At 37.6% G+C, this 25,705-nt stretch overlaps 1 protein-coding gene across 2 annotated transcripts in view; it reads left to right on the forward strand.

Moving 5' to 3' along the window:
* The window catches only part of LOC122091457 (structural maintenance of chromosomes protein 1), a 31,747-nt gene that overhangs the window by 3,121 nt on the left and 2,921 nt on the right, over positions 1 to 25,705 (forward strand). The window contains exons 2-15 of one of the 2 annotated variants that reach the window (XM_042661421.1): positions 630 to 866; positions 4,727 to 4,960; positions 6,666 to 6,904; positions 12,005 to 12,271; positions 12,446 to 12,716; positions 14,163 to 14,287; positions 16,932 to 17,041; positions 17,133 to 17,240; positions 17,309 to 17,448; positions 18,230 to 18,319; positions 18,420 to 18,628; positions 22,066 to 22,235; positions 23,747 to 23,856; positions 24,589 to 24,962. In XM_042661421.1, the coding sequence (XP_042517355.1) occupies positions 630 to 866; positions 4,727 to 4,960; positions 6,666 to 6,904; positions 12,005 to 12,271; positions 12,446 to 12,716; positions 14,163 to 14,287; positions 16,932 to 17,041; positions 17,133 to 17,240; positions 17,309 to 17,448; positions 18,230 to 18,319; positions 18,420 to 18,628; positions 22,066 to 22,235; positions 23,747 to 23,856; positions 24,589 to 24,962 (2,684 nt within the window). The remainder of the gene's footprint in view (positions 1 to 629; positions 867 to 4,726; positions 4,961 to 6,665; positions 6,905 to 12,004; positions 12,272 to 12,445; positions 12,717 to 14,162; positions 14,288 to 16,931; positions 17,042 to 17,132; positions 17,241 to 17,308; positions 17,449 to 18,229; positions 18,320 to 18,419; positions 18,629 to 22,065; positions 22,236 to 23,746; positions 23,857 to 24,588; positions 24,963 to 25,705) is intronic. The other variant, XM_042661422.1, reaches the window with a different exon arrangement.

Raw genomic sequence — 25,705 nt, forward strand, 5'->3', positions numbered from 1 at the left:
GAAAAAAAAAAAAGAAAAAAAGAAGGAAGTAATTGACTAATTAAATAAAAATAGACCACCTAAATTACTTGTTGCTTTTTCCAGTTCATTTGATGACTAAAGTAGACCAAATGCAATTGAATACTTGAAGAAACTCAAGTAACTACTAAACCTTACTACCAATCATGACCCAAATTTGAAACATACCATTTGGTGCCTAAATAAGACTTGTTATATATAATCAGAAGAGAACCTAATCCACATAAAAAAATTATCGGCCCCACACCATTTTCATGTCCTAGAAGCCATGTGGGTCCCTTTTTTAATTCATAAAAAAGAGGCTCATGCTATACTTTAAATGATTCATACACGAGCTAAACCAATTGATAACTATATGGTGATGGTGAATTTGTGATTCAAGAGGATTGTGACCCAAAAGAAAAAAAAAGGGCAAGCGCTATATGATTATTGTCTTTTTCATCACTTCATCTTTTTGATGATTATGGTCTTTTTAATTCTTTTATCTTGGTTATTTATTCAATAGATGTTGAAATATTTAGGCTCTCATACCATGATAATTACGCCGCAAGTTATTAGGATTAAATTACTTGAAGGTTGAATCTTATACATTCATTAACTTTCTTTTGTAGGGTGATGTGGAGTCGATCGCCTCCAAAAATCCTAAGGAACTCACTGCGCTTCTTGAGCAGATCTCTGGGTCTGAAGATCTTAAGAAAGACTATGAGGATTTGGAAGAACAAAAAGCCAGGGCTGAAGAAAAATCAGCACTTGTTTATCAAAAGAAGAGAACAGTGGTCATGGAGAGGAAGCAGAAGAAAGAACAGAAAGAAGAGGCGGAAAAGCATCTTCGTTTGCAAGGACAATTGGTAAGCATTTTACGATCTGCTTTTGTTGACACTTTTTATGATGTCCAAAATTATAGCAGGCTGTAGCTGAACTGTGGTAGCTTCTGAAGCTTATGGGTCACAGTGAAAGGACCAGCAACTCACTCTTTGTTGATTTTTAGGCTTTCCATTGTTGCTGCTTTTCGAGAATCATTTATTAAGTTGATGTACATGGGTCCTTTTCTTGATGCAGTTAGGCATCGATTTAATTAGGGTTATTTAAGTAAATTTCAATTTTAATTTTGTCTTGTTAGAGTTGGTTAGCGATTGGGGGTTGGTAGGAAGTTGAGTTATTTGTAATTTTTCCTTTTATTCCTGTTGATGGAGATGTAGATAGTGTTAGAGCCAAATTCTGTTTCTGTTCTAGTTTTGGATTAGAATTAGGACTGTTTTAAGTCTTTAAATATGTGTTGGACGAAGGATTATTCAGAGATTTTTGAATGAAATTTTGGGTTGAAAACAATGGCTTTCGTGAGCTGAGCATATATCTCTCTCTCTCTTTTCTTTGATTTTTCTTCTTTCTCCTTCGCGTGAACCAGTTCCGGTTCTTCTTCCAGGTTGTATATCTTTCCTAATATCTTTCTTGTTCCTCTTATCTGTTATTTTCATTCTTCGTTCTCTCTGTTATTTTCTTTCCTTGCTGGCCACCCCTGTTTCTGGGCGATATTGTTGGGAAGAGAAGAATAACTGGTAGAACCATCATATCAGTCCCTTTTTTCCCTGGGCTTTGGGTCGAAGGAAGCCTGTCCCTAGGTGACCCAGGACCTCGTGTCTCACCTCTCAATTCATCTCTTGTAGTGAGCTGCTACACTGCAATCAAGTCTGGCTGCTACAGTACTGCCCAATACAAGTTCAGGAATTTATTTTCAGTTTTTGGATTGAAAATTGAATGCTTGTTAGTTGGAATCGGTTGATCTCTGAGCTTTAAACCTTCCCCTAAAATTTCAGGACATTCAGAGACCATTTGGGTGAGATTTCACCTTGAATCGTATTTGTTCACCGCTGATTCCGTTGTGTGGAAGGTTTAAAACAACCTTCATCCCCCCTCCCACCCCCATGATTCTAATGTCTTTTTATTTTCCAAAACTATCCCTCTTCTAGTCTAATTCTATTCTACCATTAATTCTAATCATGTTCCAAGATTGTCCTCTCACAATAAATGTTATTCCCTTTCATACCCAACACTCATTTAGACTATCAATTTACCCTTTTAGATTCCGTTTAATTACCAAATTGATATCGGGTCTTGTACTTGGATTATAATTGTTTAAGTGGATCTATAAGTGATCCGAGATTGGTTTCTGGAACCCTGTATCCGCACCAATTGTGTCAAAGCCAAAAATTTATGTCATTTACTAACTATGGCAAGTCACATCACGAATCCCAAGTTGCACAAGTTATATCGGGAACTAGATGAGGCTAGGGTTGAGAGGAGTGAGGCCAAGCTTGACAAGTTCATGGGGGAAACTCAAGGCTTTCTCGCTGAGATTGTTGCCAAGCGAGATGAAATAGCACCATCTATGCTAGCTCCTCAGTTTTTTATCTTACGGATCGAAGATACACCTTAGAGGCAGCATCCTGATCTTGCTATACCCCAAGATGTCACATGGCAATTTTCCGACAGGGACTATGGTATCCAGGTTGAGGTTCTAGAATTCAATGGTGAAGAAGGTGCTAGCGGAATTTTTTACTTGGAATTTCAAAAATTGCTTAAATTTCTGCAAGGTAACAAGGATGTGGATACACCTCAGGAAACATACCAACAATAGGTTATGAGATATATCAACGGACTGAGTATAGAGATTTGACTAGGGTTGGCTAGCATTGATTTCAAGTCTGTTGATGTGGCATCCAAGACAGCTGAAGAGAAGTATAGTTATTTGAAGAATATGCTCAAAATTCCTTCAGTTCATAGGCCTCCACTACGTATTGAATGTCTAGCGACGCCTTGACAATATGCTTGAGCAAGATGTTGGCCTCGATAACGATCTTGATGATGAAGTTGAATCTCACTCCCCTAGTCTTGTTTCGTTCTCAGATAGACTAGTTGATAAAGCTCACTTCTTTAGACGAGGGAGTATTCTTTTGCACGGTGCTGGTTCTACAGATGTTCATACAGTTGTGGATACCGGTGTAGAAGCAAATTTTAGATGCATGTGCATAACCTTGGACTGATCCAAAACCGTTTGGGTATCCAAACGGAGATGAGCTGGGTTTAATTGGTTTTTGGAGTCTAGTGAGATTTTAGGAAGTTATTTATTTATGTTATGTGTTTTATTTCCAAAGTGGGATACATAGGATATTTTATTGTGTTTCCAATTTGAGTTTTCCTTAGTAGAGTAGGTTTCTTTTTTTGATGGCTTTTGTTTTATTTATATGTAACCCTATGGACAAGTATTAATCAGATTTGAGGATTGGATTAAGTTTGGTTTTGTGTGGCGTGTGCCTCTTCTATGATTCCTTCCTCTCCCCTACAACCCTGAGTCTATGTCAGGCATTCTTTCCGTTTCCCTGCCAGCCCTCCATCATTTTATCTCTGTTGATTTTGTTCAAGCAAATAACCTTCCACAGAAGCATCTCTTTAAGAAGATTCATGTGCGAGGTTTTAGACTTATAGCTCGTGAAGAGGCCACTGCAGTAGCTCAAGCACATCTACAGTTTGGTCCATGACAATACCATGTGACTTGCCTAGTCACCCTGTTGGCGCACTGTGACATTATTCTAGGACGGGCTTGACAATGACATGCTGGTATTCTCTGTGATGGTGCACCGAATGACGGAATACCATTAAGGTAAATCAGGGAGGGCTAGATATGCCTCGTTGGTGACAATCTCCTCCAGTGATAAATCAGCCTACCCTCCCTCTTGGGATTACATTCCTGTCATCTACCTTGAGACACATGCCACTTGTGTTGAGATAATTACAAGGGGATCTTTTAAGACTGGGAGAATCGATTCAGTTTGGCATTAATTTACTTAGGGTTGCTTATGTAAATTTTGATTTCAATTTTATCATGTTGGAGTTGGTTAACGATAGGGGTTAGTTGGAACTTGATTATTTTGTAATTTTTCCTTTTATTCCCGTTGATGGAGTCGTAGTTAGCGGCTTAGTGTTAGAGTGAATGTCTGTTTCTGTTGTAGTTTTGGATTAGAATTAAGACTCTTGCCTTCCAGAAATTACAACCGCAACCTCAATACTATATTTCGTATCTCATTAAATATAATCCTTATTCACATTCTTAGTAATGATGGGTCCACTGAACTTGTCCTGCTTTCTGCATCACAAATTGAAGTGCTTTATGTTGGCTTGAGGTTTGAATTATATTCTGGTGTTAAAATTTGTCTGTGAAAGGCTAATGCTGTTGCTTTTGTAGTTTTGTTGGGACATTTTATAAGCTATGCAATTTCCAACTCTTTTCTGAAAACCATATTTTTATAGGTCCATTAAGGCGATGCTTACTCTAATTCTGTTTCCTTGGTTGTTAGTCCAATATTAAGACTAGGCACATGCTCATTCAAATAAACTAGATGACATGTTTGTTTATATTTGCAACAACGAACTTCTGGAATGATTTTGATAATGGTTATCCTCAAGAAATTGGTTTGGTCATTGCTTTATTGAAGAAAATTGTGTAGTCATTGCTTTATTGGTTGTACATACATTCCTACAATTAACATGTTGTCCTACTTGTGCATCAATTTACTATATGAAATTCAGTTCTTATAATGGTGCTATTTTCTCAGTTGCTGTATTCCATGCAGTACTATAAGTTAATGCTCGTGAACCTCATGATGTTTCACTGTTTACTGTGGATATTGTTCAACCTTTCTTCTGTGTGCAGAAATCTTTAAAAAGGGAGCACTTCTTGTGGCAATTATTGAATATTGAGAAAGACTCGAAGAAGATAAATGATGAGGTTGAAGCAGAAAAAGGAAACCTTGAAGATCTTAAAAAGGAGCAAGAGAAATTTGAACTCGAAGTGAGTGACAAGAAAAAGGAAAATGCTGGATATTTAAAAGAGATCGCTTTGTGTGAGAAGAAGACTGCTGATAAAAAAAGTAAACTTGATAAGAAGGTGAATTTCCTAACCTACTTTTCAATGTGATATGTATTTTTCTTCTGACATGAGTATCACCTTTATATTCTGCCTGCACTTGGTTTTTCCTGCAATAATCTATTCTTACTAGGGTGGCTTTTGGGGAGGGGGAATACCATGTGGGGTTTATTTACTTTTCTGATAGTATGTTGACTTTAGAGGCTGTGCTAGTTTTATTTACTCACACATATTTGGATTGTGAACAAGTTTGTCTGCATGCATATTTTTTATTCTTCTTCAAGACCCAAAACTTATGCTTAGTTTTGTAACCTCAAAGCTGTATTTTTTTTTTTCACTGTATTCCATACAAGCAGATTAGCATAATAGCCGTCATCTCCGTACTTGTTGATTTTTTCAGCCTGAAGGATGAATATTTGTGATGGTGGCCCATGTTAAACGAGAAAAGCTTGGAATGTCTTATTGAGGGTCGCTGGATTTCGCTGACAGGGTTAGTGTTGCTATCGTGAACAAGGGAAGTCTGACTTCCAGGCTTTTGGGAAAAAAATTGCTGTGGCTTTATCAGGATTGAGTTGAAGTTGATTTATTAGAACCTTCGATTTGCAAGAACCCAACTAGGGGGTCTCTTTTAATATCCTTTGTCTAGTTAAAGTATGATGGAAGTGGGGATATGTTTTAAGTTAAAATTTAAGTTAAAATTGTAGTTCAAAGATGAAGACGGAATTGATGATTCGACGGAATAGAGAACAATTGATAGTAGATTGCAATCTGGTGAAAGGTAAAGCAGTAGTACTGCCAACAACACAAATGTCAGCTGGGAATTGAATGTAGTAGTTTGAGATGAAAGCGGTGGTCAGGTGCAAGTGAGGATTGCCTTGATATGCCCTTCAGAAATCATTATTCAAATGCTTGTATGGTGATCAATAAATTTTTTAGATTCAAATATGAAATTCGATGATAGAGTCATTAGGCGCTTGATGCTGCACATCATGGTCAGGGCCTTCCGAGGGATAGAAATGCAAAGCTTCACCCGCATAACTGAAACTGATTGTAGATGCATCTTGATGCCGAATTCTGATGTAGTAATGTACTGAGTTGACTCACAGTTTCTCATTATAGGCAGAGTGGAAGAACCCTTCAGATATTATGGATGGAAGTGCCCTAGGCAACACATCCCATTCTTTTATCAGACTTCCCTTGTTCTATGTTTAAAATATGTTTTTGCAATAGCCTAGATTTGTAGATCTGGTTACAGATTGGTGGAAATTTTGATTCTGAAGCAGGAAACTGCACGACTAACTGATATAGAATCTCTGTTAGAAGTAGTTAACCTCTTCCTTATGGAGGTTTTGTTTTCTTTTACAAACCTATATGTATGCACATAGATATGTATAGGAACCAATATTCTCTATCCGAGTGCTTATTGGGTCTTAACCATTGCTAAATAAAGCTCCAACATATTCTGCTGTCTAATGATGTTACTGTATTGAGGCTTTTGTGCATAACTTGTATCTGTGTTCTGTGTTTTGGACATGGGTTCATGATATGCTGACTGAAAAGAGATGAAGCATTCTAATTGGTTATACACATATATTAAATTCAATGACCTTTTGGAGGAAACTACTTTCAACATTCAACAAGTTTGTGAGGAGTATCGTTGCATTCTGCTTTATGGATATCTGGTATCTTACTTATAGAATTCATTTTGATTTGTTCTTGTTCACAGCAACCTGAGCTTCTGAAGTTGAAAGAGGAAATCACCCGCATTAATTCAAAAATCAAAAGCAGTAAGAAAGAGCTTGACAGAAAGAAAGATGAGCAGAAGAAGCATGTAGAATTAATTGAACAGCTGAAGAATGACTTACAGGATGTGGCCGCAAAGCTAAATGATCTACATGAAAAAGGCCAAGATGGGGTTGGAAAACTTCAACTAGCTGATGATCAATTAAAGGAATATAACCGGATGTGAGTGTTTGACAATCATATTTTCGATAGGAATTAGCCTTATAATCCCTTGCTTGTTATTTGCTATTCAAGTTGATAAAAAAGGCCAGAATAACTTGTCTATTTTCTATTAGGTTTTATATCCTTCTAACACACAGGTTCATTCTTTCTCAAATTGAGATTATGAATCACTTCTACTGACAGTTTGTGACATTTCCAATGGGTGGTCTGGTTTCTTGACCAACAACCAAGGCCTCAACGTTCCTACATTTACTCATTTGGGTCTCTTGGGTTTACTTTTCTCTCCTAAAAAATGATTTGAATGAATATGACTCCACCAGATTCCTTATCCCACTAGCTGGTCTTCCATTTGCTGTCCTAGGTTTGAAGGGGGCCTTTGATGCAGATGCACACCCGTGGACCGATCTAGACCCATCTGGGTATCCATACAGAGATGAATCGCATCCATATTTGAGTTTTCTGTCTAGTAGGATTGTAGTTGCTTACTTTATTTAGGAAACTATTATGTTATCTTTTATTTCCACACTTTTATTTCCAAAGTGGTAGGATATGTAGGAGTGGAGTCAATTTAAAATTTCTTTCATTTTTTAGTTTGTTTCCTTTTTAGAGTCTAGGTAGGAGTTTTGCTTTCTTTTTAAATACTTGCTTGTAACCGATTAAGAAAATAGAGAATGAAAAAATGAATTGAGTTGAGTGTTTGTGAAGCCTGCAGGCACGTATGTGCGATTCACTTTCCCTCCCCCCCTTTTTAGTGCAATTTCTCCCTCTCCCCTGCGACTCTGAGTTTTCTTCCCTTCCCCTACCGGTCCTCCATCAGTCTTGGTCTTCGGAGAATTCAAGATGTCAATGATGCGGGAGCCCTAAAGCTTATTTGGAGGCTTACCTCCAAACACAATAGCATTTGGGTCTCCTAGGTTTTCTCTTCTCTCCCAAAAAATGATTGCCCCTAGACTGTTCCCTCCACCCTGATGCCTCTTGGGTTTGGCATAATATCCTTAATCTTCACCCAATTGCCCTTAGAGCTATTAAGTCTTCTATGTTCTGTCTCCGATGGCCTCTCCACCTCCCTTTGGCTTCATAACTGGCCCACTTCTAGTGTCCTCCTATTTGTGGTGGGAGCAAGATATGCCTACTCTTCTGGCCTAGCTACAGATTCTATGGTTGCCTCTATCATTTCCAATAACTCTTGGTCTCCCCCCTTTTCCTTTGCCCCTCTTGAGAGAGGAGACAAAGCCATCTGGTCCCCCTCTCCTAGGGTATCTTCAGTTCCTCCTCTGCTTGGAATTTCATCATATCCCAACCCCCCATATTCTTTGGCACAAAATTGCCTGGTTCAAAGGGCACATTTCCCATCATGGCTTCACCTTCTGGAGAGCCCTCTCCAGTTGTTTTCCCACTCAATCCTTTCTTTGTTACCGCTACATTCCAGTTTCCTCCACCTAGTGCCTCTGTTGGAATGGTATTGAAGATCCCAATCACCTCTTCTTCAACTGTCTTTTTTCTTCCTCCATTTGGCAAAAGTTCTTAGTTTCTATTGGCCTAGTAGGAGAAGCCCTTTGCCCCTGTGTAGGGAATGGATCTGGATGGACATGACTTTTGCTGGGTCTGCTATATGTGATACCACTGGCAAGTTTGCGTTTTGTGCCACAATCAATCATATCTAGAAGGAGAGAAAACTTCTTTTATGGACTTCCAATTGCTGTTCTTCGATAGGATTTGGAATGCCATCTTCTTTGATGTTAAATCTAAGCTCCGATTACTTTACCACCGGCTTGTCTCTGACACCCCAAGGAACAAGCTCATTGTTGTGTCTTGGTGTCTTCCCCCCCCTACCCTCTAGAGTTTTGCCGCCCTTCTTGTAGGCTTTTTTTCATTTTTCTTTTGCCTTTGGGCTTGTATATCCATTCTTTTTCTCTCTCTTGGTTAATGAATAATTTATTCACCCAAAAAAAAAAATGTGGTGTAGGATATTATATTCTGGATGTTATGCTAATTGAGGGTTGAAATTATGAATTAGTCTTCCATTATGAGATATTTTAGACTTATATGAACATTGGCTGCGCTGCTCTGCTTTTTCTATCCAATCTCATCATCCTTACCAGTTCTGCCTGTCCATTGCACCTAGCATTCTTTATACTTACTACTACGACAATTTCTTGAAAATACTAGGCATGCCACCCTTTGTTCATGTGCGGAATTACATATAAAAGCACTACATCGTGTTGCAAAAGAAAGCCCTCTTTTTCTAGGAATATATATATATATATATATATTTTAAAGTTCTGATGCCTGAAATTACAAGGGGAACGCCTAAATTGTGGTTGTTCATATAGTTGAGTTAGACATCTGGTCAATGCAGGAGATGCCTATCTTTCCAGTAGACAGTCTACATTGACTACATTACCTGTCCATATGGTTCAAAAAGGATAGTCACCTTGCAAAGAAATCTCAGTGACCTACCTAGAAAAACTTTAGGCTCCATCTAGTTGGAAGCAAGGTTTGAGGTATTAGTTTTGGGCATGGTTTCAATCAGGCCCCAAAACTGAGATATCTTGAGATTTCGCCAAAACTGTATTTTTCCAGCAAGTTCTGGGGTTAGGTTTCGGTGGCCACATGGCCAAGTTGGGTCCTGAAACTTGTCATCCAACCTATTTTAGGCCTTCTAAACAGAATGGAACATTAGATTTAAAAAATCAAATCCAAAATGGTACTTTGACTTTGGACCCAGGTTGGTAGTCTACGTTGTAAACAATCTCTACCCTAAGCTATTCCACACAATCTTTAGTACTACTAGGACATATATAATTCAAATAAAACAAATTAAATAAGCACTATGAATTAGAAGACATCAAATTATAAACCATTTAGTACAATACAAGTGGGTGACTAACCTTATGCCAATCCTAGAGTCCTATACTCCTAGTATTGGAATGAGTGCCGGGCTGGATCATAGCCATTATATTGTTACTGATGGCGAATCAAGTTTTCTTTCGATTGAATCACAAAATCAGGTAAGATTTTGTTGTTGTTGAGCAACAAACCCTCTTGTTCCAAGTGATGGAGATAAGCACCCGTGGAGTGATCCATACCCATCTAGGTATCCAGGCAGAGTTGAACCGGATCCATTTTGGGTCTTTGATCAATAGGATCTTTTAGGATTTTATTCCTATTTTCATGCAGTCCTTTACTTTTGGCAGCTTAAGTAGGAGATAACTACTAGGGTTTAGTTTCCAATTAATTTGAGTTTTCAAATTAGAGTAGGTTTCCTTTTAATGTTGGTTTTCTTTTACTATTTAAATGCTTGTGACCGTTCACTTAGAGGACAGATTGAAGAATAGAAGAATGAGTTGAGTTGAGTGTTTTAGTGCCTGCGGGGAGTGTGTGATTCTCTCCCTCCCCCCTGTTTCTTGTGCCCAGAGTTGCAGGGGAGAGGGAGGAATCACACAGTGAAAGGGGGGAAGAGGATCGCACACAATGCTCGCAGGCTCTTCACCAAAACCAAAATTCAATTCATCTTCTCAATCTCTCTTTTCAATTGGTGGTTACAAGTATTTAAAGAAAAAAAAATCAAACTCTTACTTAAACTCTAAAAAGGAAACAAGTGCTAGAAGGAAATAAGTTCCAAAAGGAAAACATCCTAAACTGACCCTTAACTATGACTCGTGTATCCGACTTTCTAAAATAAAGTGAATAAAATATATTATTTCCTACAAATAAAAAGAACTACTAAAATTCTACTAGACCCAAAAATTAAAATATGGATCTGGTTCATCTTTGTCTAGATACCCAGATGGGAATGGATCGCTCCACGGGTGTGTATCTGTATCAAAGGGAGTTAACCACGAGCTTTAGCTTGTGAGCAAGATTCTTGGCAATGAACTTATAATGCAAGTTGTAAAGAGAGATTAACTTGATGTCCACCATGGTGGAAGCCCCTTCTTTCATGGGGAGAAGGCAGAGAAAAGTGTATTTAACCTCTTTAATTTGTTCAGGATTGTAGAAGAAGCTTAGCAGGGCCTTGATAAGATTGCCTTTGATGATGCTTCAGTAGTAAAAGAAACCCATACTAAAATCATCGCCCAAGGGCTTTACTAGCAGGAGAGCCTAGAGGGAACCATGAAGGGAGTGGGGAAGGAGCTTGTTGAGGAGGCCTTCAAGGATGGCTATAGGGGAGGGGAGGGAAGAAGGTTTAAACATATTCTCAAAATAGTCAATTTCTCTTTTCATATCTTCCACCTTGGAAAGTTGGGAGCCATCTCTACTCTCTAGCAATGAGCATGGAAATGGAGTTGGCGTAATTTCTTGCCCTCATGGACTTGTGGAAGTAATCGGTGTTGGAGTCACCTAGCTCAAGCCACTCAATTTTGGATTTCTGCCTTAAGAAACTCTATTATTGGGAGACTAAATATTCAAGGTTCTTTGAAAGGGATTTTGCTTCTTTAGCCAAGGAGGATAAATCAAGTGAATTGACTGTTGGAAGGAGTGACCTTCATCATCAATTACAGTTTTGGATTAAGGGAGTGGTTCCAATGCAGAAACTTTGACACAGAGACGAGCATAGGCCTATCGATCGATTGCCTTCGTTCTTTGATCAATGAACAAGGGCTTACCGACCACCAAAGCAAGAATGCTGAGACGTCTTCACACCTTTTGATATTACTTTCTCTTATGTATTCCTGTCTCTTCTCTATTAATATATATATATATATATTGTTGTGCTGACTGGAAAAGAAGTTATCATAAAAAAATGGTCTTTCATTCGCACCTATTTTTCAATCTCTTGGCTTTTCTTTTCTATTGTGGTTTGGTAGGTTTATATAGGAGATGGGGAAAAAAAAGTATGGGAAATGGCACAATTTGTTCTGACCATCTCGAACTGACAAATAAATCTCTACATGCTTGCATCACAGACTTACTATAAACAGTTATATGCATTTACATAACAATCTATATTGCAGTGCCTGTTATGAAAAAGGATTTTATGTAAGTTCATGTTCGTGTTTATGGTGCTTGTGCTTGCACTTAATAATTGTTATTATTTATGTATTTCCCTGACTTATATGATGCTTAAACGGCTGTCTTTGAAATTTGATGTCACAGTAAGGAGGATGCTGGGATGAAAACTGCAAAGCTGAGAGATGAGAAGGAGGTCCAGGATAGGCAGCAGCATGCTGACATTGAAGCTCAAAAGAATTTGGAGGAAAATCTTCAACAGTTGAGAAACCGGGAACAGGAGCTCGGTTCACAGGAGGAACAAATGCGAATAAGGCTTAGAAAGATTGTTGATGCATTAGGAAAACATGAGGAGGAGCTCGTGCATGCAAGGAAAGAACTGCGTGCAATGGAAGATAATCATCGGGAATCTAGGTCAGTCAACTCATTGTATGCATATGTATTGGTTCCATTCAAGTTAGGGTATGCTTGTGAAGGTTTATCCATCTGCTCCCTGCACATGCTTTGGGATTCATTTATGTAGGTGTCCTGTATCTAGAGATGTTCTCTGCTATGGATTAAAGTTACATTTTTTTTCCTCTTATCCAGGAATAAACAAGAATCGTTGAAGTTAAAGATTCGTGAAATAGATGATCAGCTACGTGAATTGAAGGCTGATAGGCATGAAAATGAACGAGATGCCAGGTTTTCTCAAGCTGTTGTGACCCTTAAGCGTCTCTTTCCCGGAGTCCATGGTCGTATGACTGATCTTTGTAGGCCAACACAAAAAAAGTACAACCTTGCTGTTACTGTTGCAATGGGTAAATTTATGGATGCAGTAGTAGTTGAGGATGAGCATACCGGAAAAGAATGCATAAAGGTATATGTTTTCTTCTTCTAAGATGATTTTTTTCTCAGACACTTGGCTTGCTACTTTTTCTGTATTTCCTTTTAACTTCATTATATGACATTGGAAGAGAGAAGTATGATAAATGATGTCTTAACATTATAAAACTTCTTTATCTTTCAGTTGGTCAATCTTCAATCCTGATATAGAATATGGTTAATTGTAGAGTATGTGTATTGAACTGATCGAGTGATTGTGTAATGGGAGATTGACAAAGTGATCCAAAGTGTTTAAATAACCGAACGAAGAAAAAAGAGAAAAAAATTAAGAAAAAAGAAATAAGTGAAAACCACTGTTCCGATGTTCTCTGGTTGTTTTCATGTGCATACTTTGTTACTTGATGTCTGTTAGAAGTATTGATTAAGGGGTTCACAGTACTGTTCACGTGAACAGTAACCTTATATTGTTTTCCCTTTTATGTCCTTTATTACCTTTTATGCCCTTAGTAGGGTTGTGTCACATGTCACTGTTATAAATATTGAGTGAAGTGGGAGTCTCAACATAAGGTTGTGACTCCCAAAGGTAACAGCTATCTCTCTTCTCTGTCTTTTCCACATTTTTCTTCTTCTTCTAATTTACAATGTCCAAATTAAGTTGTAAGTTGTTGCTGTCTTCCTTCTTTTAAGAAGTGAAGTTTTAGTTTGGGTCTGTTGCTGTTAGCCTGTTACTTCCTTTGGCCCAATAGTTGTCTGGTTCTTGTGCTTGTTCTCTGGTTGTGTTTTTGTCGATGACCTGTTGAAAATAATTTTCATCTTTAAAAATATTGTTGGTTATTTCCTCCTAAATGCTCCATTATCCTGCCACTGCCAGTCGGAAACCAGTACCTTCCCCTTGTGCCAAATTGAGACGTGCCGAGACATCAAGAACTTCATTATTTTTGCTTGAGCTGCACTAATTAGATTGAATAATTCCAGAGCACAGGATAAAATTGCAATGGATGAACAAGCAATTGTCGCCACCACCCCCCGTGGGCGCGCGAGGCCCCAATATCCTTGTTGAGAAGACATGCCGAATGTACCACTTTCTTGTGTCTAAAGTTTAAGATAATATGCAAAGCTTTTTAGTTAAAAGTGTTGAGGTTGTTAGGTTCAAAAGCTTTATTGTTGTGACATGTGATTTCAATGATAATATATGTGCTTGTGACAAGTCATACTTGTACATCCAGCTATTATATGGACATGTGGATGCAAATATATTCATTACATGGTGTTTAGCTAATCAATGTTTTTGCAATTATATATGTAATTGGTTGTTTCATTATTTGCAATTCTTCTTCTCTTCTTTTTTTATACATATTTCTGTGTAAATTTGGAAAGAATCCTATAATTCGTGTATTTGAACTATAGTTATGTTAACAATATACATACATGTCTTACAAATTTTGTTTCTCTCTCTCTCTCTTTCTCTCTTTTTCTTTAGTATTTGAAAGAACAAAGGCTTCCTCCTCAGACATTTATACCTCTGCAGTCGGTCCGAATAAAGCCGATATTTGAGAGGTTGCGCACATTAGGTGGATCTGCAAAGCTGATCTTTGATGTGATTCAATATCCTTTTTTGGTAGTTTGTCTACTTCAGTATAAATGGTGGAATAGTTGACAACTTGGCATGGAATCGATGCATGGCTTTTCAAATAGATACATTTCTTAGGCACCTTTTTCCCCTGTTTGTTTCTTTCAGCACTCTTCTTCATTTATAAGCTGCAGTGCTGCACTCATGAGGAGAAACTGTGAATCTAATGTTATGATATTACTTGTTATAGCAACAGGATCCCATGCATGCATTTTTATTTTGTGCAAGTTGTAAAGCCCCAATATATAACATGGTGCATTTTCATTTAATTTTCTTCTAGGTGCATGTGTATGGTTGCACACTTTCACATGGAACATTGCTCATACATATATGGATGCAAATGAAAAATATGATAATGGATAGGCCAGGGATGCCAGCATTCACGTGCTTTATATATTGATATTTTCATTGGAATCTATAATAACTTTATTCGATAGAAGAAAAGAAAAAGCAGGATGATACAAAACGGGCCTAACTCTCATAAGACTGCTACATCAGAATAGTAAAATTTGTGAAACTCCTGTGAAGTACCCAACAACAGAAATTCAAAACAGAATGATAAGGCGAAATGACAAAGGAATTGCATAAGTTGTAATTATTTCTAATGGAACCCATTTAAGTTATGAACAGGATCAGTCATAATTGCTGAATTACCTTAGTTATAAAGTTTTTTTTGTCTCACCTTTTGGGGGAGCTGCAACCCATCTATTGTTTCTTTCCGTGCTTGGACATCATATTGGCTCATAGTGTTGTGTGGAAGTTAAAAATGGTTGCATCAAGTCTATTCACATGTCATTACAAACAACATTCAGATACAGCCAGCTCTTGCTTGGTAAATTTTGGTGTTAATAATTACTACCTAGTTAAGATCATTTGGTAAATTTTTTTTGTGCTGCTTAAATTTCATCTATTGGCTGCATAGTTGTCAAGGCGTCGCCTTGGCGTCCAGGAAGTTTGCCTGGGGCTTAGGCGACTGTTGCCTTGTTGCACTGTATGTCGCCTTGTGCTTTGACGCTTATTTATGCCAAATGTCATTTCAGTTATTTATTTATTTATTTATATTTGTTATTTCATTTACTTAAGATATTATTCATAAATAAGCAAATACCCCCTATTTGAATCCAATAAAAATAGTTTAAAAATCAAATTCCAAAAGGATAAAAAGTCAACCCCCTAGTCCAAAAACAAAAACTGGATTTTGGTTATAGGGGTGATTTTCAACTTTTAAATGCTGGGGTTTTTCTCAATTATGAAAATTTTATAAATTCTATCATGTTAAAACATTGCTAAAAACGAAAATTCTGGTAAAATAATCTTTTGTTTTGATATCCATAAAATTATTTTCATTCAGGCGATTTTAACAACATTCGTGCACTTAAAATTAAGTTTGACCGGAGCATAACTTTGTTATTAGAACTCAGATTTAAGTAATCTTAGACTTGTTGGAAAGCTGGTTTTATGTTTTAACTAATATAAAAAGTCTCATGTAAAAATAAAATCATTTGACTTGTCAAACTTATTATAGAACAAGAGCATTTCTCTAAATGTTGATTTTTTTATAACTTAATATGCATTAATGTTAATTTTTTAGGATTTGATATAGCTAAATGTTGATTTTTAATGACTTGATGTTGCTTAATCTTATTTTTTATGTTATAAGGTATATATAGCTTACTAAATAGTGTTAAAAAATAGGGAAAATAAAAAATAACACTTGGTCGCCTTGTTCGCCTTAAGGTGGGCGCCTTCTTGCCTAAGTGCTTAGACAACCCTCCATGCCTTAGTTCGCCTTGGCACCGTGACAACTATGGTTGGCTGCTATAATTATTATAACAAGGAATGGTGGGAGTGGTGCGGAGGAACTGTGGTTTAACAAATTGCTTATTTACACAAGTTTTGGCCAATGGATAGAAATCATAGTTGGCCCTTCTAAAATGGCAGTCTACAGTCTACAGTCTACAGTCTACAGTCTACAGTCTACGCAATCTGTTGTAAACTGCCTTGGTCCTTTTGAGGCACTACAACCACTCTTGAGGCATTGTTCCAACTGCACTTCATTCCAATTCCCTGATGCACAGGGTTGCAAATAAATTCTTTCTCCTGGATTTAAGCCTCTTCTGTCTGTTCTTTGATTTTGGAATATGGTTCATGTCAACCTCATTTTAATGAGCCAAAGAACCATTAATTCACATCCAATGTCAACCAACCCTAAAGATATTCTGACTTCGTGACTTGGTCTTATGATCTTATCATCCGTTTGGAAGAGTTGCAACACAACCCCATTCCTTTAAAACGGTTGCTCATATAGATTGGATTACAAGGAACTTCACTGCTTATGCTTATTAGAATTAGAATTTTCTTTTGATCAATTTTAGAATGTTAATCCCCTCTGATTGATCAATGTTAGTATGATTCAGAGATTGCCTAAATTCTTTTAGATGAGGGATGCGTATTTGCATTTCTTTGGTGCCTAGGCTGAAGTTGGTTCTTATCATGGGTATGCTCTTGGCTTCTCAAAAATTGCAATTCATGTTCCAGCAGAAAAGGTTTCCTATGCTTGTGAATGAAAAATTGTACAAAGTTTGGATGGGTGGAGCTGTTTAACTTAACAATAGACACATTTGATCCAGCCTTAGAAAAAGCTATTCTATATGCTGTTGGGAATACACTAGTTTGTGATGACCTTGAAGAAGCTAAGGTTCTTAGCTGGAGCGGGGAGAGGTTCAAGGGTAAATGCATCCGGTTGAAGATTTAATATTTTAATACTTGGAATGCTTTTATATCTGTGAAGGTTGATTATGTTGATTTTCTTTTATCTAGTGGTAACTGTTGATGGTATTCTTCTCACAAAGTCTGGTACAATGACTGGTGGAACTAGCGGTGGAATGGAAGCTAGGTCAAAGCAGTGGGATGATAAAAAAATTGAAGGTTTGCATTGTGAATGTGTGTTAGCCTTCCGTTCTTATCTTAAATGTTGACGTTTTGCTATTTCACAGGTCTTAAAAAGAATAAAGATCGTTATGAATCAGAGATGGAAGAGCTTGGATCAATTAGAGAGATGCATATGAAAGAGTCTGAGGCATCTGGAAGGATCACTGGACTTGAAAAGAAGATTGATTATTCAAAGATTGAGAAGGCAAGTGAAAATCTTATAAAGGCATTGAATTGATGGATTCTTTTAAACTGGTTTGTTGTGAATAACCTTCAACTGGTCAGGTAATCTCATTTAAAATAGCTGTGATCTAACATGGATTGTTAATGTTGGGCCTGGTGAGCCTAAGGTGAGTAGTCCAATTGGCCACATGATCACACAGTGACTTAAGTTGGTTGGAAATAAATAACATGGAATATCATACATCAGGAATGCATATGAAATTTATCTCATTTAGACTGAGTTTCAACTTGTCTACAATATATATCCTGTAACGAAGAACAGGATTGGGGCATTTCACCAAGATTTGAATATTGATATCATTTGGGCCGTCAATGGACCGTCGCACACTGACAATTTTAATATTTTCATTAAGGAATTTAGCTGTTTACCATTGTACCACCACCTTTTCTTGTGTTCATTTTGATGCACTTAATATTTCTTCACAAAAAAGCACCTATGACGACTTCAACCCAGGAGATGTCTTTTCATTTTGAAAACTTAATTACAGTGGAGCAGCCATGCCAGATATGATCATATATGTTTAGATTCTGAATATAACATATATTGGGTAAAGAAGGTTGCTAACACACAATCCAGTTTTAAAGAGTTGTCTGGGAGGAATGTGGGTGGCTTAATCATAGATTTTAGCTCATAGACAATGTGTTTTTATTGTTTTTATTTTATTTTATTCTCTGTCAACTCCGATCATGCAATGTGATTCAGTTAGTGATCTGGTTATTCACTTAGAACAGTTCTGTTGCAGAAAAATATTGAAGATAAACTTTCAAAACTGAAGCAGGAAAAGTTGAATATTAAAGAAGAAATTGGTCATATTGAACCTGAACTTCAAAAGGTGGTATCATGATGTTATCTTTTCATGTATTTCATATAAACAATTTTTTATTGGCTAATCACCATAGTTGTTGACTTCAGTCTTTGTATTCTGTTGGTAGTTAAAAAACATAACTGCAAAAAGAGCAACAGAAATCAAGAAACTTGAGAAGAGGATTAATGAGATTGTGGACCGAATCTACAAAGTCTTTAGTGAGTCTGTTGGGGTGAAAAATATTCGTGAATATGAAGAAAACCAACTCAAGGCTGCCCAACAGATGGCTGAGGAAAAGCTTGCTCTAAGTAACCAGATGTCAAAATTGAAGTCCCAGTATGATTTCTAATCTCTTCCATTCCTGCCTTCTTTCTTGGTGATTCTTTATTTTTTCCTCTGGGCATAGCCTTTTAAAATGTTTTTTAGCATGCTGTCATATTTGAGGACTTTACTGTGGTAGTGTGTACATTTTTTGCAATATTCCTGCTTTTTTAGGTGACTTGGTCCAACTAATATCTGATAGCAGTTACATCTAGGTTTAGTTGACTGTTGACCATACCAATCATAAATGTACAAGTGACATCTGCTGCTGTAGTCTTATGTATTAAAGAAATTTCTTCACTTCGTAATGATGGGGAGCCTGTGGCTCCTTGATCCCAATGATTTCTCGAGAGTCTTGGTAAGGGCAATGACCGTGCCACATACATAAGACAAGAACTCTATTACCTTCAATGTATTCTTTACTCAGTAGTTTCCATGAGACACAGACTAGTCCACCGTCACTTAGATTGTGACATCTACCGTCACCACCATGAATATGCTGAGCATTTCCACCTTGAATGCTTTGATCCTATAGTGAAAGTAGGTCCGTCACTCCAGCTTGGTTTGAACCTTCCAAAATTCAAGTTTCACAACATTGAGCAAGGTGTGTATAATTTTGGTAATCTGCAAATGAACATTCTTAACATCTTTATTTAGAAATTAGAAGAGCATTTTAAAGAATATTTCATCACCATGCTTCCAATGACACTATTGACAATTTAACTCATCTCTTCCCTGTAATCCAGAGGATACAATAACATTAAAAAGAATGTATCCTCTTGGGGTCCATATAAATGTCGGCTTGAGATCATCTTATCGGTCCTTCAATCTTTCTATATTTATTGGTCGGGAGTCTTCCAAATTCTGAAATCAATCATCAAGACAATTGAATCCCTCTTCTACACCTTCCTTTGGAAAGATACTGATTCTACAAAATTCCTCCATCCAATCCGCTGATACTCCGTCTGCTGTCCCAAATCTGAAGGAGACCTAGGATTAAGAAGAATCAAAGATGCCAACCTAGTGGGCATTCTGAAGCTTTTTTGGAAGCTAGCTTCTAAGCACAAAAGCATCTGGGTTTCATGGGTCTATTCTTCCATTCTTTCCAAAGATTATATGGATGACCCCTCTCTCCCAGAATGCCTCCTGGGTGTGGCACAAAATTCTTCTAGTCAATCCTATTGACACTGATGCCATTCACTCTCGTATAGGTGACGGTTCTTCAACTTCCCGGTGGCTTGACAATTGGCACCCGAATGGGGTCCTCTTCCCTAAAGTAGGCCCTAGAGCAGTCTACTCCTTGAGTCTTGCTAGAGACTCGTGAGTCTCTTCAATCATTCACGAGGCTCCTAGTCTGCTCCTCTTACCTCCCACGCCATTTCTGCCCTTTGGTTCTCTCTCCCTACCCTATTGCCTAATGGTGGGGAGGACAAAATTGTTTGGCCCCTTTCCCCCCACCAAGCAATTCTCCTCTTCTTCTGCTTGGAATCTAGTCCATCTCCTATTCCCTCTATTCTTGGCATAAGATTGTATGGTTCAAATCTCACATCCTTCGGCACAGCTTCACGGTTCGGAGAGCTCTCTCCAGTTGTCTCTCTACACATGCCTTTCTCATCCATCGTGGTATCCCCCTCCCCCCGCTTGTTGCTTGTGCTAGAATGGTATTGAAGATATCAACCATTAATTTTTCGATTGCCCCTTCACCACACCATCTAGAAGCGTGTCCTTGCCAAATGCTGGCTGGGCCAGGAGAAGTCGCTTCACCTTTGAGAGAGAATGGATATGGATTGACATGACCTTTGGCACTAGCTCTATCTGTGACATAGCTGCGGAACTTGCTTTCGGGGCAGCCATTACCTACACTTGGATGGAACGCAACCTGCGTAGATGGACTTCCAATTCTAGATTTTTTTATAAGATTTGGAAAGCCATTTACTTTGACGTTTCCTCCAAACTTGCTATGATCCCTCACTATCAGGTTGCTGATTCCCCAAGGAACTGGCTCATTGTTGTTTCCTGGGGTCTCCCCTTATCTATTTTGACTCCTCCTATTCCCCCCTTAGGGGTGTAACCTGTTTCTTGGCCTTCGGGTCTTGTACATTCCCCCCCCCTTTTTTTCTCCCTGTTGTTTGATTTTCATATTCACCCAAAAAAAATGTCATTTTACTATGAAAGATGCAGTTTTGGGAATGTCTGATGTACCCTAAACGTTATTGAGATGTTATCTTCTTTACAAACAATTGCTGACCAAGTTTTAATTCAATCACTCTTAATTTGGCTGGAGAAACACAAATCTATTTTGAGGGCCAAATCCATGAACATTAAGCCTGCTTATATTCTCCAATTTTGGCCCATTTAAGGGACTGACCACACTGGTGACGGAGATTTATATAATTTCAATCAATAATGGGAAATTGTAAAATTTATTTTAATTTTACCAAGAGTCTTAAATCTGTATATCTATGATGGTTTTATATCTATATGACTTTATTCCAGTCATATTTGGTGGTACTAAGGGGTCCCAAGTCAATTATTAGAGCCCACACCTCTCCTAACAGATCTATTTGTTAGGAGAAGAGACATAACTTATCTGATGCAACTTATTTCTCTATTCCTCGGAAGAAAAAGATAATGTATAATGGAAGAGAATATTTTTCAGAACCATTAACCTCATCTATATTTTTTATGAGATGTATTGAAGAGAACTCGTTCAAGATGAAAGAGCTAGTGGCAGAGTCAAGGTTTTCTAAGATGCTTTCTTGAAGGAAGAAATTTCTTAGATGGGGTCTTGTTAGGAATATGAAATTTAGGTTTAGATAGTGATCTCAGGTGTTTGCTATTTCTTTGGCCTCTACTATATCATCCTAAATGGTTATCTACCCTATAATTAGCTTTTTAATGATCTCTAGGGGGCTTAGAGAGGGGTTTGCTTTTTCTGCTCCTCCTTCACATGGTGGTGGCAGCTCAGAGAAAGTTGACTCTTGTGCAAGAGGGATGGATATGTCATTTTATTTATTTATTTAGTTTTTGGGGGGGGGGGGTTGCTAGTTATGCCTTACTGGCTCTTGGCAATAGGTGTTGGTCCAGGAGTTCTGCTTTAAAATATTTGGGTGAGACATTCTTCATGGTGTGTCAATAGAGTAATGGCCAACAATTGGATACTGACTGTTTTGCTCTTTATCTGGTGTATTGTGGCACTGTATCGGTTTCTGCTCTATATCTGGTGTATTATGGCACTGGAATACTGACTGTTTTGCTAACAGAGTGTTTGCAATGCTGTAAGCTCAAACAATTCATATTATAGTGGTACTAAAGTAAATTCAGTGTTTTTCTGTTTTGACTTCTGACATATCTATTTGCATAACATAGACATGTTTGTTTTGAGTTGTTTGCTTCCAGAGCTGCTTTTGAACAGTTGGAATGTTTATCATGCCGAACAACATTATTTTCAGGTTGGAGTATGAGGAAAATCGGGACATGGAAGCACCAATCACAAAGCTTCAATCTTCTCTAGGTGCTTTAGAAAAAGAACTAAGACATGTAGAGAAGAAAGATGCTGATGCCAAGCTAGTGACAGAGAAAGCTATAGATCAGATAAACCAATGGAAGGAAGAAGTACAAGGTACGGTTCCTACTCATTCATATTCCTCTCGTATGACATCACACTAGATTGTTGTTGAGGAAAAAGGAGGGTGGGGGAGAAGGAATATCCTGGACATTTTGTCTGTTGTGCTCTGATGCTCATAATTTCTCTGGTTGTCCCATTTAATAATCTTTGTTTCATACATTATCTCTCTGTGGGGTGTGTATTTGTGCATTTCACAAGCATAGACTTTAAAAATGTTTCTATTATACCTGTTTATAATATATAACCCTGGCTATCTGTTCTAAGACTGGTTTTAAATTATGTGATCATAGCCCACTACTGACACCAGCTCTATCAGTATGCGTCCACATTCTATGATAATAACATAATATTTTTTTAGAAAATAAAGAGAAAGAACTAACATGTCCTGAAGAAATCTACATGGTGTTGCACAATGATGGTGGTAAAATAAAAAAATAGAAACAGCCTTCAATCTATTTCTCCTAAAGAAATGGCCTCCAGAAGGATACCAAACCTGATTTTTGGACCAGAAACAGAAATAGCCCACAAATTGGGAATAGAAATCAAACTAAAGAGACTCGTAGTCACTGCAGCTGGATAATGCCTAGCTGTTTGGGCCTCATAAGGTGTGTCATTGACTGGACTATAAAGCTCTGCATAGGTGGTTTATATATATATATATATATATATTTAGTATTCAACTAATTAAATAGTTAGATCAAGTGAAAAAGCTGAGCATTTCAAGATTCAAAGTTTAAAGTAGCAGTAAAGCAAATGACTCGTATACTTTCAGGCGTCTTAAAACCTAACTGAAAGTCTTCTTCAGTGTCTAGGAAATTGTAGTGACCAAAGTTATTTGTTTTCTTGTATTACCTCCTCTAAATAAGTTATACAGGCAGCAACAGTTCTCCACTAGGCTCCACCTCTTATATGCCATCTATTTTGTCCCCAGCAATGAAGATTGAAAATATCGTTTTTATGGTTTGAATAGAAACATTGTCACTTAGAACTAGAGATGTGTTGGATTTAAGCCTTGGGATTTGTTTCTGATTATGGTCTGCAAGACTCAGGCTTTCATATTCCATCTATTTTGATCCTTAAGCAAGGAAGTGGTTGCAATTTAATCTAAATAAAAACCCCAAGGGGGTAGCTCAGTTGGCATGGACCAACATCTACAATTAAGAGGTCATGAGTTCAACTCTGCTTGGGGCCTACCTTCCCCCAAAAAAACAAAAGCCAAAACGAAAAGGAAGTTTTATATATATATATATATATCCTTTTACAGTTTGCTGCTGCAATATTGTCATTGAACTAGAGAAGTGATAGATGTAAGCCTCAAGGATGCATTTCTGATAATCAAGGTGGTTTTTGGACATTTTGCTTTGTTCTGGATAACGTTGTTTTATTGGTAATATCTTTTTGCCTGAGGGTTTATTTATGAGTTTTCCCATTACTTTCATTTCTCCCTCCGGCATCCTGATCATAACTTGAGAATTTTGCTTCTTGTCTTCTCTGGGTCCTTGTAGACTGGAGGTCCAAGTCAGACGATTGCGAAAAGGTCATTATGGATCTGAAGAAAAGATCTTCTAGCATTGCAGTGAGCATTGCAAAATTGAATCGTCAAATAAATTCAAAGGTTAGACTTCAGTGAGTTATCATCCTTTTAGCGCAGCACTCTTATGAAGTAGAGAATAAGATCTGCGATTTTTATGGGCATAGTTGTCAAGGCGCCTAGGTGACCAAAGACATTGGAGGGCCACCTAAGCGCTTAGGCAACATGGTGGCACCTTAGGCACCCTGGAATTTTTTTTATGCATCCATTTTATCCTGTGTAGCAATAACATAATTATGCTGACGACATTACAGCAGCAATAATACAGATTGAATTTATGCTCTAATTTGCCTCTATATCTAGCAACATGATTACAGAATTACAAAAAAAACATTATGGTAGGAACAACATTATTTAGAGGGAAAATAATAAAACTTAAGTATAGAAGAGAAGTGAACTAGTGAAGTTTGAGTTCTTTCCTAATTTATTTGTTTATTTATTTTTTGGGTACTAAATGATCTCGTGCTTCTCATCAATATTTACTTGTACATAAGCCAAAAAAAAATGTTAGAAGCAACATTATTTAGAGGGAAAACAAAAATTATGTAAAAGAAATCGTCTGCCTAGATACCTAAGTGTCCCAAGGCACCCTAGGTGACACCTTGGCATCCCAAGGCCTTGTGAAGTTAGAATAAGGTGGGCGACTGCCCAGCCGTTGGAAGCCCACCTGGACGCCTTGACTACTATGTTTATGGGGTTGAATAGAATATATTTGTATGACTTATTGATTACCTTAGTGTTTGTGTGGCATTACAGGAGACACAGATTGAACAGTTAGAATCGCAGAAGCAGGAGATGTTGGAGAAGTGTGATTTGGATCAGATAAAACTTCCGACTATTGGTGACCCCATGGAAACTGAATCACAGGAACCAGTTTTTGATTATAGTCAGCTTAGCAGATCACACCTGCAGGACATGAGGCCTTCTGAGCGTGAGAAGCTTGAGGTTGAATTCAAACAAAAGATGGATACATTATTGTCAGAAATTGAAAGAACAGCTCCAAATTTGAAGGCTCTGGATCAATACGAGGCTCTGAAAGAGAAGGAGAGAGCAGTAACTGAAGAGTTTGAGGCAGCGAGGAAAGAAGAGAAAGAAATCACTGATAAGTACAACTTAGTGAAACAAAGGAGGTGAGACTTCCAAGTCTGCAACTAAAGCTTTATCAATATTGTATACATAGATAAGAACCCAGAGGTAAAGCAATGAGTTTCAGTGGCTAATTGATGTCTATCTCATGACCATTTTCAAGAGGAAACATGTCTTTTATGACTCATCACTCTTTTTGTTTCTTCTATATTCTGGAATTTTTTTTGTGTTAACTGTAGTCTGATGAACATTCTTGATACTGTACTCTTTTCTTTCCAGCGAATACTTCCTCTACATTTACCTTCCTGTTCTGCTTCATCTGTCTGAGTTCATTCTATTGGCTTGATATATATGACTGAAAATATGGTGTGGGCTACCGTTTTGAACTTTATTCACTTCAGTGAACCAGTCCTGTTTGCTGTAAAAATGGAACAGGTTCATCATAAACTGGCTGCTTATGACCATTTTCAGAGAATCCTATTTTCAGTTGAGTCAAATCAAATTAGGGGTCTTGTTTTGAAAATTATGGTGTTGAGCACCAACCTGTTTTACCAGGAAACTCCATTGAACAGAAACTTGGTTTTCATCAAGTTTTCTTCCTTTGCTTCTTTCTTTTCTCGTCTTCTTCTGTGGGATGGCTATTTCCAGATAGAACTTCAAGAGAGCAAGCTGAAGTTAGAGCTCTGCTTCTCTGGATTCAGGCTTTTGAACCTTGGGTGGTTGATGCTACCCAAGGTCATGCCAATCATGGCTTTCTTTCTTGCTATACAGTTTTTTTTTTTTTTTT

Source organism: Macadamia integrifolia, chromosome 10 (assembly GCF_013358625.1).
Source record: "Macadamia integrifolia cultivar HAES 741 chromosome 10, SCU_Mint_v3, whole genome shotgun sequence".
Taxonomy (NCBI): domain Eukaryota; kingdom Viridiplantae; phylum Streptophyta; class Magnoliopsida; order Proteales; family Proteaceae; genus Macadamia; species Macadamia integrifolia.